Source organism: Parasteatoda tepidariorum, chromosome 8 (genome assembly GCF_982258835.1).
Source record: "Parasteatoda tepidariorum strain Cologne lab strain chromosome 8, Ptep-v5.0, whole genome shotgun sequence".
NCBI classification, from domain to species: Eukaryota; Metazoa; Arthropoda; class Arachnida; order Araneae; family Theridiidae; genus Parasteatoda; species Parasteatoda tepidariorum.
The window spans coordinates 37,271,769-37,291,612 of NC_141762.1; the positions used below are offsets into that span (position 1 = coordinate 37,271,769).

The window sequence follows — 19,844 nt, forward strand, 5'->3', positions numbered from 1 at the left end:
AACGGAGTATTAAATTGTATTTTTTCACAGCCAGCTTCACACTTGAGCCGCATAATTATTATAAATTTTGACAGAAGATATAGCAAGAGTTACTTGTGAAAAAGTTCGATGGATTATACGCGGTAGTTTTTGGTTGGCGCCCTTCTAAATATGGAAAGTAAAAAGCAGAATTTTCGGAATATTTTACTTCTTTACTATCAAAAAAGTACAAATGTTGTTCAAAAAAAAAGTCTTTGTCCAAGACGAAGATGTATTGGCAGTGCCAAAACTATTTTACAAAATTTCGATCTCACTAAATTTCGATTATGATGCCTGAAGATGTACCACACAAATTTAAACTTATGACGACGCAATGAGGGCCCTAGTTAATCCAAATCAGCTAATAATAATTTGTGAGATCACTGAAATATTAAATTTATCGAACTCAACCGCACATGACCATTTGAAAAGCCTAAGATATAGCTTCAAAAATGGGTTTCTCATGTTCTTGCAAAGAGAAATTTGTAGCTCCGAGTTGACGTTTGTGATTTGCTTCTCAAAATCAAAATGATCCATTTTTAAAATGCATCATCGCTGGGGAAGATAAATGGGTTGTCTACAATAATTTTCCCGTCTCTACAAAATTATTTAGACGGTAAAACCTTTATTTCAAGTAAGAAGGTTAAAAATCACCTGGATCAGTTTTTTGCTAGCAAAGAACAAAAACTTAATGCGCGTGGAATCATGCTTCTGCCAGAAAGACGGCAGAGGGTAAACCAGAATGGGCAATATGTGATTCAATAAAATATTTATTCAGCATAAGAAAATCGCTTTTAATATTCATAAAAAAATAAAAATTCAATTACTTTCCGAACAACACAATATTATAACGAAAAAACTATCAATTATATTATATTTATTAAAACTTCCGAAAAGTAGAAAAATTCGCAACCTCTAAGACTAATAAGCAAAAAAAAAAAAAAAAAAAAAATGAAATAAAATAAAATAAGAAGAAAAAAAATACGAAGTTGCTTTGAAAGAAAAAAAAATCTAGTATTTATCTTATATAATAAACATTAAATACCATTACCAAACTACATATAACTACACTATAACTGGCACCGTATATTGACCCAACTCATTAGCAAACTTGTATTACCAAATAAATAAATAAAATTCCAACAAATAAATTATTCCAAAAAATGGATTTGAAATTAGTGGATGGGAAACAAATTATTCCAATAATAGAATTGAACTTAGCATAAGGGAAACAAATTATTTCAACAAATGGATTTGGCAATTTAACTGAGCGGATAGAACACCAAAAATCTCATTCTCATAAAAATTAAATCATTACTATCAGAAATCGAACAAAACCTACTCTGTGTCCATATAATGCTTGAAGTTGATCAAACATCCACATCTCCACCCTCAATCTTTTTCTGATGAGGTTCATTTGGTGTTGCCCGTACTTGGCTGTCAGGTATTTTTTCTTCCTCTCTTGTACCTCTCCTTTTTCTGGTTCGAAATTCACGTGCAGAACTGTTTTTGTCGTGTCTGCTTTCATGTACTTCAATCGGGATGCTGTCGGTGGTCCAGGATTGTAAGATGTAATTGTGCACTCCATCTAAAAAACAAACAAATAATAGTTGTAAAATGCTACTTCCCTTCGCTGCGAAGTGTATCTTTTATACTAAAAGAGAATAGGAACAAACACTGCAAAATATCTTCTTTTTTTTTCAGAGTTTGTACTAAACCTTTAAAATAATAATTTTTAAACAAAAATTAGTATTCATTATATAAAAATGCAAATCCTTATTATGGTAAGTTATCAAACACAAGATGTTTTGTTTATTAAAAATACAAGTACCTTTCAAAAATGTAATTTGATTCGTTTTTGTTCTGAAAATCCACATTAACAGGCTTATTCTCTGAATAGGGAATTTAAGAAGAAAAAAAAAAGAAATAGCTGTAAAATCTAGTCAGAATAATGCCACAAATTTAATTGGATGTTTCTTTGTTTTATCATACGTCACTTTTGAAATGTTTTTATCGCCAGAATGTAAAACAGGCCGTTAGCGTAAGTTCTTAGTCCTTTTCACTGACTGGGTGATAAAAATATTTAAGTAATAAGTTGCATCAGCATGTTTAAGAATTGTTGCCTTCGTTTCATACTGACGCAATTTATCTCTGCGATTTTACACCACCTCAGATAATAGGCTTGGTACTTATAATTAATATAGCTTTTTTTAAAAAAGATATGTGCTTGAGTCATCTAATTTTGTCAAATGTTATATTATGTAATGTCAACTTTGAAATATTTTCCTCGTTTATCAACCGAGTAGATTTTAATACTATAATTACTACTATTGTTCGGAAATAACTATTTAACAAAAACTTAGATTTATTTTCTTTTTTGAATCTTAAACGAATTTTGAACGGTAGTAAATTAATCTTAAAATTTGCAATATTTGTGTTTGCTTCCAAAATGGTAAAGTTTGCAATATTTACTACTTATTCAACTTAACTTAAATACAATAGTGTTAATTATAAAGTCTTTGTTCGAGTTCTGTTTCACTAAAATATTCCAAAATTGTTTTTTGATGATAATAATTATTAAAATAATTATAATAATAATTTTTATTTATTATTAAAATGATTATTATTTAGTATTAAAATTATTATTTATTATAAAAATAATTATAATTATTATAATAATAAAAATAATAATTTTCATTAATTAATATCATTATTGTTACCAAAGTAAATATATTTTAATTCATTTTTCTGTGTATGAATTATTGTTCTTAAAAAATCAGTTATTTATTATAATAATTCAGAATTATAAATTTTAACTATGAACTTTGATTAGAATTATGAATAGAAATAATTTGAACTATGAAAAAAACTAAAAATAGAAATAATTTCATTGCTGAGCAGTACTACATGATAAATGATCGTTTTGCTCCCGGCATTATATTGAATACATTTTCTCACCAGTAATTAAAAAACACTCATCAATTTTATCTGTCACATTTGCACTCAATTACATAGATAGATTAGCTGTTATTGTTTTAATCACTCAAAAGACACACGATATAACAATAGATTATGAAAACATTAAAAAGAGAACATCATTTACTGTGCGTTTTCTTTCAAATGCTTTCGCTTATTCAGTTGAACGCTCAAGTAAATAAGTCATTAATCGATTGTCATCTAAAACAATGCATATATTCAGAGCAGAGATGGTATGCATAATCTTTTAATCACAAAACACATTTTAAACTGTGAAGTAACAATGCGTATAAAAGAACATTAGAAATTTTTCATTATTCAAACACATAATCTTTGTTATAGATTTGAAATCGTTTTAAACAATTCATCATAAACTACTCTTTAGTGAGTGTTTTAGATAACTACGTGATTTCGTTATGAATAAGTTAAATAAAAATTTGATTATGATACATTTTGTAGAGCGAATTTTAATTGTATATTAAACTCCAAATAAAATTTATTTTGATTTTATTAAAAAAAACACCTTTTAATAAAAAAAATTATTCAAAATTTTCTTTCTACATTTTCATGCATAAATCAATTTTTAAATTCAAGTTAACATTATTTAATTAATTCATACTGCAAAAACTATTTCAATCTACTTTGAGCAAACTTGTGCCTTTTATAAAAATTAGTAATGTAACATTTTTCGCTACGAGCTATAAGCAGAATTTCACCAGAACCAATCTAGCAGATAAGACAACAGGACTAAAAAAAAAAATGGAAACGGCGTTTTCCTCAGGAAAAATAAATAAATAAAAAGATACTGCGTATTAAAATTTGAAGAGAAAAAGTATTGGTTATCCACAAATAACTTTAAATGTAAATTGTAGTTTTTAAGAAGTGTAATTATTTTTGCTACTTAAAGCATTTCCTCCACATAATACATTTTTTTATTGTAGTATTAAAAAAAATTTTTATAAACATTATTCAGAATTTTCTTTCTAAATTTTCATTAGTAAATTTATTTTTAAATTTAAGTAGACTATATTCCATTCGAACTACAGAACTATTTTAATCTACTTTGTGTACATATGTGCTTTTTATAAAAATAGGAAACAGTAAAAGTTTTTGTAAACGAGCTATAAGCAGAATTTCACCTGAACAAATCTTGTAGATAAAATAACAGAGCTCAAAAGGAAAGCAGGAAAAAGCGCCCCACCACTAAAAAAAGACAATGTCTGATAAAAAAAAATATTATTCGTTATCCATAGATTATTTTAAATGTAAATTGTTTCGATTTTTACGAATTAATTATAAAGCATTTTTAAGAGTTAAATAATAATTCCCTTTGTTGATACCTGTATTTATAGTAACCATTTAAATAAATTATTTAGTTTGAACACCAATTAATTATACCGTAATTTTAAGGCCGTAATTTTTCCAGAAAATAACACATTTTTTATTGAAATAAACTTACTGTGAATTTTTTAGAAACTAAAACGGTTGCTATAAAATAAGAAAATTTAACTTTGATTTTATCCTTACCAATTACCACCAGCATTACAACCTGTACTCTGCTGGCAGTGACCGTTTTAATAATAATGAGTTGATAAATTGTAAGAATTATTTAATCATATTCATTGTGTAAATTATGAATAAAAAGAGTATGCATTATTAATTATTACACGTATTGTAATTATAACATTTTTGTTATAATTATTATATATTATTTTTATATCAATTAGCATAAATTATATTAATAAATATAAAGTATGAATATAAGGAGTGAGAAGTTATTAACTTTTGTCTTCTAAATAACCCATATTTCAATTAGGAAATTGAGTAGCAAAATGCATGAAAATACAGCGTGGTGCTCAATTACGCGGAAAAAAAATTGAAATCTATTACATCAGAGTTTTTGAAATTTATTGTTCTCACAGAGTTTATTCAGATTCGAATCTGGATTTATTTATTAATGAATGCTTAAGAAGCATGACCTGAAAACTGAATTCGCATCCGCTTTCTCTCAATCTTCGGTGGGTCAAGTTTTAACCATAAATGCGATTATAATATTAATGAGTCCATCTAAATTATCCAGAAGTCTTAAATTTGATTTTAAATTGGACGTTTAAATTGTTTAGAGTTGAAATTGGATTTTTCTAGAATAAATTTATTCCATCCTAAAAAAATAATTAAAAGCTTGATTTAAAAATAAAATATTATTCTTTCGTCAAATACAATGACATTAATTATCGCACATTTTTTATTTATTTTTAAGTTTTATCATTCATCATGTTTTTGTTATTACTTTAAATGAAAATTTCTAATATTGAGGTCCCTTGTTTGAGATCATTGATAAAAAAATATAATTAAATATAGAACTCTTAATATTAATTAATTAATTTATTAATTTATTTTATTTTATAACAGTCGTTGTACAACCGACCCAAATCTTGAGTTTACGACTACCAATGTTCGACTCCGTAGCCTTGTAATTTTGAACCTAATTCAGAAGACAAGGGAATTCCTTGATTAGTACCCCCAGAGGTATTGATTTGTTATGGGAACTTGGAGGACTTTGGACCCCGAAAGATTTAACGGGTACCACTCACCATTTAAAACACGGAGATTCTTCGGCTGGCTGGATTCGAACTCCCGTTCTTACGAACGCGAATCCAACGCCCTACCTACCAGGTTATCCAAAAATATCAATTATCGGCAAGGAATTTCATTCTAAAATTATGGTAAATAACCAGCAGCAGTCTGCCCATGCAATTAACCGGAAAGTTTGCAGTAAAGAACATTTTTTACCTTTATGTCTTGAAACCGTTTACATTTAGTATGGTTAAAAAAAAAACGTGAATAAAAACTATACCGTTTTTTAACCATTTACAACTAGCATGGGTTCAAAACCGTAAAAAAGAAATTCAACTGGACAAGGAATTAACTTTCACGCTGTTTTGTTTTGATTAATAATTTTTGTCCATGAAAAATGAGATTTTAACAAAATACGATTCAGCAACTAAATACGATAGTATTCACACTTTTTATTTTTATTTTTAGGAAGCAATTTTTCTGCAGAAAAATTCATGAGTTATGAAATTTATTTCTTTTAACGGAAAACAATTATCAAAACAAATAAATGAAAACAATTCGAGAGATTATTTATAACAATCGTTAACTTAAATCTTACTTCAGTACGCATTAACCTTAATGATGAAAAGAAGAACTTTTTTTACTCGTTTGAAAGATTGTCGTATTACCCCCCCCCCCAGTCTGAATGAACAAAATAAAAGACATATATTAAAAAAGATAAAAGACATATAAAAAATACGCTTTGTTTTTTAATTAGTGATTTTTGTTCATAAGAAATGATATTTTAGCAAAATAAAATTCATCATTTAATTACAATGACCTACACACTTTTTTGAGTAAGCAATTTTTCTGTGATACTAATAATGTGTAAAATTAAAAAATAAAACAGCCATGTGTCGTGAAATTTATCATTTTTAATAGAGACAAACAAATGGAAAAAAATACAAGAGATAATCATTCAAAACAATCGTAAATTTAAATCTTACTTCCGTATCAATGAATAAACATTAACCTTAGTAACGAAAAAAAAAATTCTTCTTTTATTTTTTTTATTTTACTCGTTTGAAAGATCGTCATATAAAACCACCAACACTAAACGAACAAAATAGAAGGCTTATACAAAAAAAAATCAAAGCCATAGACAAAAAAATAAAAGACAAGTAACAAAATCAGGTTATTTTTTAATTAATGATCTTTGTTCATCAGCAATATTTTAACAAAATAATATTCATCAATTAATTATAATGATCTATACGCTTTTTTTTAATAAAAATTTTTTATTTATAAGAACTTTTTTTAATAATAATGTGTAAAATTTAAAAAAAGAAGCCATTAGCCGTGAAATTTATCTCTTTTAATGGAAAACTCTGATCAAAACAAATAAATAATAAACGAGAAATAATTATTCAAAACAATCGTAAACTTAAATCTTACTTCCGTATCAACGAATACGCATTAACCTTAATAACAAGAAAAAAGATTTTTTTTACTTGTTTGAAAGATCGTCATATAAAATCTTCGACACTAAACGAACAAAATACGAGACAACAAAAAAAATTCACTAACGATCTTTAAATTGTTGCGCTAAGTTTTGGATGATAGCCGGGAGAATAAGATACCGAGAGTGGTTTTACAACCAACGCCTTAACCAACTCTTCGTGAGAGCGTGAAGATCTTATTCTTAAACTTCCTTCTTTCCATAAATTCCGAAATGAACGGACCATGTCCGTTGTTGTTCAGTCATTGTTTTTACAAATGGCATAGCAATCGCACATGCGTGATACTGACGGATGACAATGGACAAGCCTTGGTGGTGGTCTAGGTATTAACGGTTAAATGTTACGGTCAGAAGTGAGGACACGTCATGGTGACAAGGGATTGAAACTGTTTTATGAGACAAACAATTACACGCATGAGTCGGGGCTTGTGCCCGACGAAATGTCAGTTGTTGTTATTATTATTATATTTCTAATACATAAACGTCTCGATTGGAGTGTCATTTCAATTGAAAAAATATAATTAGGTGGCCTAAAAAGAACATAAGAAAGAATGTTTCAGAGCAGTTTACTCCTGGCGAGGGATGTTACCTCAAACTTTGTTTTTGTTTAGACAAAGAAGAGAGGGGAAAAAAAACTCAAAAAATAATTACATCCGGAAGCGATCATAATTTGCTTTTAAAATCTACTAATATGTGAAGAAAGAAAATAATTACAATCTGTAATTTTTAATTTGTGAAAACAGCCGTGCATCAATTTTGATTTTTCTTAACAGTAGAATGGTGAATGGCCCAGTTAATTTTTATAATTCTCTTTTTCCGTGCCCCCTGATACAGTGTAGCAGTTTCCGCAGTATAGTGCAATGCTGGAATTTATTGCTTTTTATTAAAGAAATCTCACTTTAAAATGTCAAAAAACAATTCATGCTTCACTATGTAGTGTAATTTTAAGACAGAATTTATTAGAATAAGGGTGGTAATTTACATAATATTATAAAACATTAAAAATTAACACTTTATTCAAAACATTCGTAACGTAGTAGTAAATGCTTGAACAAAATGGTGCAGCTTTTTCACCTGCCTTACACCAGCCTGGTTATAATTACAAACCATCTGCTACTCAAAAATCATCTGCTCTTGAGCTTTCGTGTATAAAAAAAGTTAGTTTTTTCTTTTCACTTTTGAGATTAAAGGAATATTTTTGTGCGCTTCAAATATAACACAGATCTTATTCGGAACAGATTTATAAGAAAAATACATGTGATTTTTGAAAATACAATTAACTTATAAAGTAATATTATTTAAAAAATTACACTTAAAAAAATGGACAAAATTTGAACAAAATAAGGATTGTGGACAAATTTTTAATGTTATTTTTTTTAATTTGATTTATGAACTCAAAAAGTAAATGTTCAGCATTTTGAGCATTACACTCACGCACAACACTACGTTTTGAAATTTAAAATCACACAAGTCTCAGAAAATGCAATCCAAATTTTTTTAAAAGGGATTTAAAAACTCAATATTGTGCAAAAATTTGAAGAAATATGCAGAAGAAAAGTTTATTGCTGAATTTCTGTCAGACGGAAGAAGAAAAAAAAATTTTTTTTTTCGAACGAGATTTTGGAGTAGCTTTTAATTTATTATTAGTCGAAGGATTTTAGTAGTTTCATAACATTACAAACCATTTCTGAAGTCAATTCGATATATTTCCCAAATACAAGAACACTCAATGAACATGGGAGAAAACATCAATACTATTATTTTTAAAATCAATTTAAATGATTTGTGATTCAAGTCTAATTTTATCTATTAAAGATAACTTATACCAGCCTAGTGTTATTAATAATGTAGCAAAAAATAGTGAGCAATGTTATGTGTGATAACCTAATGCAGCGGTGTCTAACTTGTTTTAGCTATAAAATCCTAATTGCTCGAATTTCTTGACGGAACCCTGGCTTATTTAAAATTAAGTATGTAAAGAAAATTGTTAAAGTATTATCCAATGAAAGACTGCTTTATTTTGAAATTACTAATTTAATAAGATGAGTCGTTATGTCTTAAGGGATAGAGCGCATGCTTCTTAGTGAGGTGACCTGTATTCGAATCCCTGCGGTGACTAGTTAATACTAATTCCGCACCTGGCTCTCACCGACCACAGAGCTGACGTAAAATATCCTTAGTGGTAGACTGATGATGGGTTACAATTCCCCTGCGGTCAACCTAACCGTGGAAGCTTTTCGTGGTTTTCTTCCCCGTGTAAAGCAAATGCGGGTAACTTCCTTCAAAAAGTCATAAGTCATTCGCGAAGGCAAAATTTCTCCCAATGATCCAGTAGTTCCCTTGTCTTCTAAATTGGGTTCAAAATTACGAGGTTACGGAGTTGAAACATAGGTAGTTGTAAACTCAGAATATAGTCGGCTGTTCAACGCCGGTTATAAAATAAAATGACTTCTAAAGATAAATAAAAAAAATTCTTTTTATCATTAATAAACTCAGTTTTATGTTCAACAGTTAAATTCCTAGTCCTGGAGCTGAAACTAGTATAATTGAATTTCTTTTTCAGTGTATATACATAGGCTGAAGATAAGTAAAACAAGCCGGATTTTCTTTAAATAAAAATTAAAAAGAACTTCTATAAACGTAGAAATTGGTTATTACGGAAACAAATTTCTTTATTGACGTATTCAGATATTTTATTCTGATTTAAAAATCGTGGTGGGTAAATACCAATAACACTTTTCACCATTTATTCAATACAACGTTACTAGAAAAATTATATTTAAAAAGAAATTGCCATCTATTTTTCATTCGCATTTTTCTTAAAATAATTTCATACAGACAACTGAAATGTTAAATTAATAATGGATCACTAGAATTTCATCGAAATTTAATTTCAGTATATATTATGCCAAATAAAAGTAATGAATAACAATAAATCAACTAAAATCAAAATGAATGTATTATTCAATAACACATCTTCCAAACAATTAAAAGTATAATTCAATAATTATCAATATAATAATTAAAAAAAAATTATAAAATTTTTTATTCACTATCTTATGTTTCTCCAATTTTCAAACAAAGCAATAGGGGGAAATTTTAGTTTAAAAGTAATAACTTTCAAACCAAATTTGCTGGATGTGATTAAATTTAGATCCAGTTCTTTACTAAATTAATCCCATTTGTAAACTTTAATTATGCTAATTTTCAAAGAAATAGAAACTATATCTACAATTCACTGTATCTACAATTTGAATTAAAATATTATAAATATGTTTTACTATCCTTGGCTTTTCTGGTTGAGTGCACCTCATCTTTTAACACAATATAATTAAAAAAAATGCTCATTTGACTAGGCGTGAATCATTAAATAAAATATAGGAGAGTGTATTATTACGTAATGAAACCAACATAAATTACACTCAATTTCCCTTGAGATACTCTATGGTGTTGTAATCGCAGGTTATGTGGTGACTATGTGAAAAAAAAATGTAGAACAAACCATGACATAATTTTAACGAATCAGTTAAATTCTCATCACTCGATGACCGTGTAGATAACCGGATGGTGTAAGAATCCATTGTTCTCACTTATGAGCTGAGTTGTTTTATTCTCACTGAAAAAAAATCGTTTTCTTTTCAAGAGGTGTAAAACAATGAATTCTTTTTGGGTGGCATTGAAATTATTCACCAACGCTTTTGCATTCTAATCGGTGTTTCACCTTTTATACGTTTTTCAATAGCAAGAAGAATGGGAAAAGAAGGAGAGTCAAGGTTAATTTAAACCATAATAAACTAATACGATTACGAGTAAATAATTTTTTAAGCTACTTACCACTAGTTTACTAACCCTTAAATTAGAATATTGGTATGGAATATCAAAAAATAACAAACTTAAAAAAAATCATTCTAGCTTTAAGAATCGCCGATTATTATCAACTAAAATAAGGCTTAAGTTTTTGAATGACGCAGTCTTAAAGATTTTTGATTATTGAGTGGCATTTTTTTTAAATTCAATATTATTTGTATATCAATTTATCAATCAATAATTGAAAATGTGATTAAAGAAATAATAATTTTGTTAAGTAAAAATTACTGTTAAATATGCTCAAATATAAATGTAGTTGAATCTAAATTTATACTGAAATTTTCGTTTTAAACGACCATGCAAAATAAAGCTTAATATTATTTCCAAGTAATTTTCTTTTTAACAAAGATGATTGTGCTCCCGAAAAAATCCGGATTTCCAGATTTTTCAGTAAAACGCGATCCGGAAGTTTCCGGAAATCCGAGGACCACAAAAATTTCAAGAAATTATTTATCACATTTATGCATTAAAAAAATATATTATGTTTCATTTAGAAATATTAGAACTCGAATTTATACTTGGCATCTCTTTCATTTGTAAATATTTTTTCTAGTTGAATAATAAATGTGATTAGAGATAAAAGTAAACTTATGCATTATTATTCATTTAAATTATGCTGCATATAATTTATTTAAAATTTCATGTTTTGAAAATATCAATGATTTAAATTTATAAAGACGTCAATCTTTTGCAATCCGTAATTAATGATTTTATTGGAGAAATTTTCAGGATTTTTGAGTTGAGCTCACAATCACCCCTGTTTTAAAATCCTTATGATAAGAAACATTTTTTTACAATATAGTGCTTTTTTATATTTATTACATACTTATATTTATATTTATTGTATTTACTTTTTAATTTAACATTTAATATTGAATATCAATGCTGACTGCAATGATATTAATGACAGAATAGTTACTGAATTTCAGACATTCAGCAAAGTGACAATGTAAATGGTGACATTAACAGGAAAAAGCTGACAATTACACCTAAATTTCGGACTTATAATGGTAACAAATATACGTGTAGGACGATGCCCTTGTGCATCGAATATGTTAAATAGGAGATGGACTCTATTCAGAACAAAGCAAGCTTACTTCTAAGTTCACACAACTTGCAAAAGAGAAAAAATCATATTTTAACTTAATATTCTTATTGCTTTCTATGTCCAACTATCCGAAGCATTGAAGGACCTCCAATTTTCGAATTTGAAAGAAAACTCTTTCTCTTTACAACTAAATTAGCTTCAAAAAGAGGCTTGAAAATTATTGAATACGCATCATCTAACAGAGTAATAACAGATAAAGTCTTCAAAAAAAGGTATGGAGCAACTTAAAAACGAAGTTCTTTAACCATCTTCAGGCTTCATCGCTGGAACGGAATTTCGGGATAAATTATCGGTCCTTCCGATACACTTTCATGGTTTTGATATTTGATAAGGGTCTTTTACTCGGGGTATTTCTTTCGTATGTCAAAAAAGAAAGAAAAAAAGTTTTCACAAGTGAATTGCATTTTTAAGCAGGAAAGATTTTTGAAAAGTTATTGTATGCAAACGATTTCTTTGTCAATAGAGAAGCACTGTTTTAAAACTACATAATTTATTACAATATTAGTAAAAAGTATTTTAATTAAATTTAGTTCGAGAAAAGTAAATCAAGAATTTCATAAATTTCATTATTTAAAAATAAGCAATATTATATTTATCCAAAAGCGTAGCATTTCTCCAGTTTGATTTCATAAAGTTCCAGCAAATTCTTTTATTAAAACTTTTTATTTTTTTTAAACGTTAGGGATATGTTACTGAGACGATTGTTTTTTTATTATTTTGTATTCGCAAAAAGTTGTGTTGAAAACATTATTAAATTTGCAAATTTCAAAATTTCTAAAATTGTGTTTTCATTTAATGCAATTGCTATTCTCATAATTTTATGATATTAAAAAATAAATGATGATGAATGAATAACTGAAAATGAAGCTTTTTTTTCATGTGACGTCATTGTAGCAAGCGTTTATTTACAACCTTGGTTTCAATTATTTACCATCTCAAATCAAAGGAAATTAAATAATTAAATAAGAAACATTTCAATTTACACGCAAATTCTCAACACGCTCTTGTTTTCAAGATAAACATTAAAAAATATTTTCATTAAAAATTTTACAATTGTTTCGTAACGCAATACAATTTCGTGTACAAATGTTTGGTAGTGTAATTTGCAGTAGTGTGATTTGTTGTTATTTAACTAGAATTTAAAAAAAAATGAAAAAATGTCAAAACAAAGATATATATATACATATATAATATTAAAAATTGTAAAAGTTTTATTCTATACTTTTTCAATAAGTGTTATTAATTTCTCAAAAAATCATCAAAATTAAAATTCCACCTTAATATTTATAGACTTTGAATTATCCATCATAATATTATTGCCTTGCACACATCCAGTTCCGGGCCAATCCAAGGTAGCTAACAATTCAAATACTCTTCTGTACTTCAGTAAGAACGCACCATAAAAGGTATCCCACTATCCTCTATATACGCTTTAATTTTCATATCTTATAATCTGGCAAACTTGTTAAGAAAAACATTATAAATTATTTTCGAAAAATGCAGGTTGGTGGAAGTACATTTGAATTTGCTACTTGCTTTATATGTTACATTTTTTGTTTTATTCTGTATTTTTCTAGAATTTTTATTTTCTATTTTTTGCTTGATATATAATATTTTGTATTTTTCTTAATATATTCCATTTTCGTTTCAATTTTTTTAGTGCTCCTCATGCTAATGTATTGATATATTTCACTTTAGCTATAATGATGCAATATTAGAAAGCACTCTTTTCTGCTGATATAACCGTGTGAGTTATGATCAGATTATATCGCTCCCGTATTTTGATTTCCGATTTTTTAAATTTTTACAAACATTTTATTTTTTTATAATTTTTCTTCTTCCCTTAATAATTATATCTACTTTTTTCATGCTTTCTTTATTTCTAAAACGTTTTTAAAATCATTTCTTAATGAGAAACAGCGGCAAACGATAAATAGTTTTGATCAAAAATATTGTCCCATGATGACATAAGTCCTTCAGAGTCCACTTCCTTCAGAACAGTGTAACAAAAGGATAATTCCCTTTAAACGTATGCTTTTTATCAAAGCGGAATCTTCTAAATCTCAATAGAATTTCACAGGAGAAGAATAAAAGAAAGAAGCTTTAAGATTCAGAGACAGGAATGATAAGATATATATTGTACAAATCCAACCTACGCTTTGATGAGCCTACGCGTGAGAAGTTCAGTGCACTAACCTACCTCGTCCTTCTACAAGCTTTAGTACATATTCTACCCTATTATCTTTCATTTCTTCGCAGTAATGCTTTTTTATTCGAGACACAAATTTTGTAACACAATTACGGATTTTGCCTTTTTAGTTTTCTCGTGAGAATTCTGAAATTGGAATATTAAACACTTAATTGATAATTTTAATATTCTAAATTTATTTATAACTAACTTTCATTGTTTCGTTGTAAATTTATTTTACTTTTCATTTAGTTCTTTCATTTTTTGTATTGAAAAAAAAAAGAATTTTTACCTTTAAGCAGCTTAAAACATACAACGGAAATTTTTAGTATTTTTTAAATACTAATTTATTTAATTTTAAATTGGAAAAACAATAAATGTGGATTTTTTTTCTTAGTTGATATAAAAAATAATTTTTTTTATTTCGATTTAAAGTTGAAACTTACTTCTTAAAAAATTGTATAAAAATTTTAAGCATAAGTAAATTTAATTGATCATTTCTTAAATAATAAGATTTAAAAGTGAAAGGTTTCATTTCTCTCATTCTACCAAACTTTCCATTATACAATTTAATTTGTAAATTCCATTTTTCTATTCCATTTAATAAAAAAAAAACGTTTATATTGTACTGTGCTCAAAACAATACGGACAACTCTGAATAATTTTTGATCTAATGATCTTCACGTTCTTGGACTTAATTTCAATCGTTCGTAGGAATGGTCACAAATATACTAATAAAATAGTGCAGACGATATTTTAAATTACAAAATTTAACACAAAAGCGTATTTTTTTAAACTAAATATACTTTTTTCTTCTTTTGTCTGATTCGGATTTTTGACCGCTAAATTACATGGGAGAAGGCTGGCAAATATGGTTCGAATAGCTTGGTCACGAGAGCGGTTCAAAAATTAAATCCTTAATGTTAATTTTCCATGTTTCGCCATATCTCAAGAACTTTTTAACCGGATTGAAAACTTATTGCAATCAATTATTAAATTCGTTTATCCAATGACAAAAAAATAACATTTATTGAATATTTATAATTTGATTTATTAGTAGTCAAGAAAACTTTTGAATTGTATGGGATGCAATTTTTTACATCTTTTTATTTTGATTTATTAGTAAGCACAAAAGCGTATTTTTTCAAACTAAATATACTTCTTTCTTCTTTTGTCTGATTCGGATTTTTGACCGCTAAATTACATGGGAGAAGGCTGGCAAATATGGTTCGAATAGCTTGGTCACGAGAACGGTTCAAAAATTAAATCCTTAATGTTAATTTTCCATGTTTCGCCATATCTCAAGAACTTTTTAACCGGATTGAAAACTTATTGCAATCAATTATTAAATTCGTTTATCCAATGACAAAAAAATAACATTTATTGAATATTTATAATTTGATTTATTAGTAGTCAAGAAAACTTTTGAATTGTATGGAATGCAATTTTTTACATCTTTTTATTTTGATTTATTAGTAAGCACAAAAGCGTATTTTTTCAAACTAAATATACTTCTTTCTTCTTTTGTCTGATTCGGATTTTTGACCGCTAAATTACATGGGAGAAGGCTGGCAAATATGGTTCGAATAGCTTGGTCACGAGAACGGTTCAAAAATTAAATCCTTAATGTTAATTTTCCATGTTTCGCCATATCTCAAGAACTTTTTAACCGGATTGAAAACTTATTGCAATCAATTATTAAATTCGTTTATCCAATGACAAAAAAATAACATTTATTGAATATTTATAATTTGATTTATTAGTAGTCAAGAAAACTTTTGAATTGTATGGGATGCAATTTTTTACATCTTTTTATTTTGATTTATTAGTAAGCACAAAAGCGTATTTTTTCAAACTAAATATACTTCTTTCTTCTTTTGTCTGATTCGGATTTTTGACCGCTAAATTACATGGGAGAAGGCTGGCAAATATGGTTCGAATAGCTTGGTCACGAGAACGGTTCAAAAATTAAATCCTTAATGTTAATTTTCCATGTTTCGCCATATCTCAAGAACTTTTTAACCGGATTGAAAACTTATTGCAATCAATTATTAAATTCGTTTATCCAATGACAAAAAAATAACATTTATTGAATATTTATAATTTGATTTATTAGTAGTCAAGAAAACTTTTGAATTGTATGGGATGCAATTTTTTACATCTTTTTATTTTGATTTATTAGTAAGCACAAAAGCGTATTTTTTCAAACTAAATATACTTCTTTCTTCTTTTGTCTGATTCGGATTTTTGACCGCTAAATTACATGGGAGAAGGCTGGCAAATATGGTTCGAATAGCTTGGTCACGAGAACGGTTCAAAAATTAAATCCTTAATGTTAATTTTCCATGTTTCGCCATATCTCAAGAACTTTTTAACCGGATTGAAAACTTATTGCAATCAATTATTAAATTCGTTTATCCAATGACAAAAAAATAACATTTATTGAATATTTATAATTTGATTTATTAGTAGTCAAGAAAACTTTTGAATTGTATGGGATGCAATTTTTTACATCTTTTTATTTTGATTTATTAGTAAGCACAAAAGCGTATTTTTTCAAACTAAATATACTTCTTTCTTCTTTTGTCTGATTCGGATTTTTGACCGCTAAATTACATGGGAGAAGGCTGGCAAATATGGTTCGAATAGCTTGGTCACGAGAACGGTTCAAAAATTAAATCCTTAATGTTAATTTTCCATGTTTCGCCATATCTCAAGAACTTTTTAACCGGATTGAAAACTTATTGCAATCAATTATTAAATTCGTTTATCCAATGACAAAAAAATAACATTTATTGAATATTTATAATTTGATTTATTAGTAGTCAAGAAAACTTTTGAATTGTATGGGATGCAATTTTTTACATCTTTTTATTTTGATTTATTAGTAAGCACAAAAGCGTATTTTTTCAAACTAAATATACTTCTTTCTTCTTTTGTCTGATTCGGATTTTTGACCGCTAAATTACATGGGAGAAGGCTGGCAAATATGGTTCGAATAGCTTGGTCACGAGAACGGTTCAAAAATTAAATCCTTAATGTTAATTTTCCATGTTTCGCCATATCTCAAGAACTTTTTAACCGGATTGAAAACTTATTGCAATCAATTATTAAATTCGTTTATCCAATGACAAAAAAATAACATTTATTGAATATTTATAATTTGATTTATTAGTAGTCAAGAAAACTTTTGAATTGTATGGGATGCAATTTTTTACATCTTTTTATTTTGATTTATTAGTAAGCACAAAAGCGTATTTTTTCAAACTAAATATACTTCTTTCTTCTTTTGTCTGATTCGGATTTTTGACCGCTAAATTACATGGGAGAAGGCTGGCAAATATGGTTCGAATAGCTTGGTCACGAGAACGGTTCAAAAATTAAATCCTTAATGTTAATTTTCCATGTTTCGCCATATCTCAAGAACTTTTTAACCGGATTGAAAACTTATTGCAATCAATTATTAAATTCGTTTATCCAATGACAAAAAAATAACATTTATTGAATATTTATAATTTGATTTATTAGTAGTCAAGAAAACGTTTGAATTGTATGGAATGCAATTTTTTACATCTTTTTATTTTTACGTGGTAAAATTCAAAATCTGAGCAAAATCGGTCGAATAGATTCTGAGAAATTGAATTTCAAAAATGCGATTTTTTTTTTTTAAATTTGATTTTTGTTGGCATTTGAATATTATACCATACATTATAGACCTACAAGAAATAAAACAACGAGTCAAAAAAAATTTCAAACATATTATTTTGTAAATTTATTATATATCAAATTCACGAAACATCTTCGAATAACCTGTAAATAATAACAATTTAATACCATTCGTATTTTTTTCTATCTTAATATATACCTTAATTAATATTTCGTAATTATTCATCTATGTATATCTTAATTGATAATTTCATTATTCAAAATTAACATTTTAACAAACAAAAAACAATATATTAGGTCTAGTATCCGTTTAAGCTTTTACTTATATTTTATAATTATAGCTCGATTATTCATCATACTAAGATATCCTTATGGCCTTACATATATGAGGAAGATGAACCAAACAAACAGATCGAAAGGTGAAACCTAGTGTAAACAATAATGCCTTACAAGTTAATTATTTTTAAAGATAATAATCAGATTTTTAGGTTTATAAACTAAAATAGTTTATGCCAGCTAATTTTTTTATGTAGTATAATGAGCGGGTGACTTGCATTTCTCGACCTCTGAGCCTAATGAGCCATTTTTTAATGTCGTATAAGAGAAATTGAACAGTAATTATTCTATTTATCGAAGACAAAATAAAAGCACTTCCGGCTTCTAAATTTAAATAAAAACACGTAATATTCAAAGCATCCAAAAACTTTTATTTATGTAAAACCCACAGTGATGTAATAACCACATAAGTAAAAGTAACCACCTTCTCATAAAAAGCAATGTTGTAGGCAAGGTTCCGTTGGTTCAAGTGAATTAAGAAAGTGGGTGTTTCAACATCAAAAATAAAGTGAAAGAAAACAGAAACCAACCTCTGTTTCAACGAAAAATGTCTTCCTTTTTTTATTTTCTAAAACGAAAGATTTTTAGTTTCCTTTCGATTCATTTATTTATTTTTGTTAAGCATTACCCGATAGAAACCTTTTCTAAGACGCCTTTTTTCATTGTGCGGAAACATAATAATATTTATTTATTTAATACCTTTATTATTTTATTAAAAAAATATACTAAACAACTGCAATTCTAGCAATTTTTTTTGTTATTTTATTCTTATAATGAAACACATAGTGAGAAAGTATGTTAAGTGATATTTTGAAAACACAAAAATTTCTGCGTTTAAAAACATGTAAGTACAGAAAGCTATTGTACATTGCAACGAAATTAAATATGGTGGATTTGAATAGAAAAATGTTGTTTTGTGACAGCTTCCTGGAGTTTTTCATCTAACGTGTCCTTCCATTAAGCTTCATAATTTTCTTTCTATTATCATTCCATTAAGCTTCACCCTCATAATTTTAATCGTAGTTTCATCTTCTTTACCCATATAATACAGGGAAATTCAGAACAGCGGAAATAAACTTTGAAGGGAGGTAGGGCTCTTCATATGGGCTGACAATTGAATAGCAACCCATAGTCGAAAATGTCATCGTGCCCGCTAAGGTTGCATTCCCATTATAAACTAACCGTTCATGCTCATTTAAAATTGTATTTTTTATTTATTTAAATTGCCTTACTGTTATATTAATTTTACATTTTTGAGAAATTATTGTAAAGAAAAAAACTGCATTCAAATAGGCCTGAAAAATAACTGTTTTTTTTTCCTTCATAATTTAATGATTTGATGACCAACTTCACGAGATCAATAAGCTAGTCTCCATGCCAAGAAATTGTTATAAAACAGCTATTTAAACAGATGCAAATACCGTTTCAAAGGCTCTCAAATAGCCCAGTCGTTTATAATCCCATAGTGGAATACGATGGCATTTCCGGCCTTAGATTGCTAATAGATTCTCAAATCCGTATGAGGTACCCTTCCTGTAATGTATGGTATGACACTTAGGGGACCTCTGCCTAGTACTTGAAACAAAATTGATAGAAGAAAAAAGATGTTC

At 27.5% G+C, this 19,844-nt stretch overlaps 1 protein-coding gene across 2 annotated transcripts in view; it reads right to left on the bottom strand.

Annotated features, from left to right (window-relative positions):
* Window positions 1–19,844, bottom strand: part of LOC107440528 (protein phosphatase 1 regulatory subunit 14C) — a 48,281-nt gene that overhangs the window by 13,156 nt on the left and 15,281 nt on the right. The window contains exons 1-2 of one of the 2 annotated variants that reach the window (XM_043040222.3): window positions 1,850–1,870; window positions 1,361–1,606 (exon numbers count right to left, since the gene is read on the bottom strand). In XM_043040222.3, the coding sequence (XP_042896156.1) occupies window positions 1,361–1,606 (246 nt within the window). In that variant the 5' untranslated portion in view covers window positions 1,850–1,870. Of the gene's footprint in view, window positions 1–1,360; window positions 1,607–1,849; window positions 1,871–19,844 lie in introns of those variants that run through there. The other variant, XM_071181505.2, reaches the window with a different exon arrangement.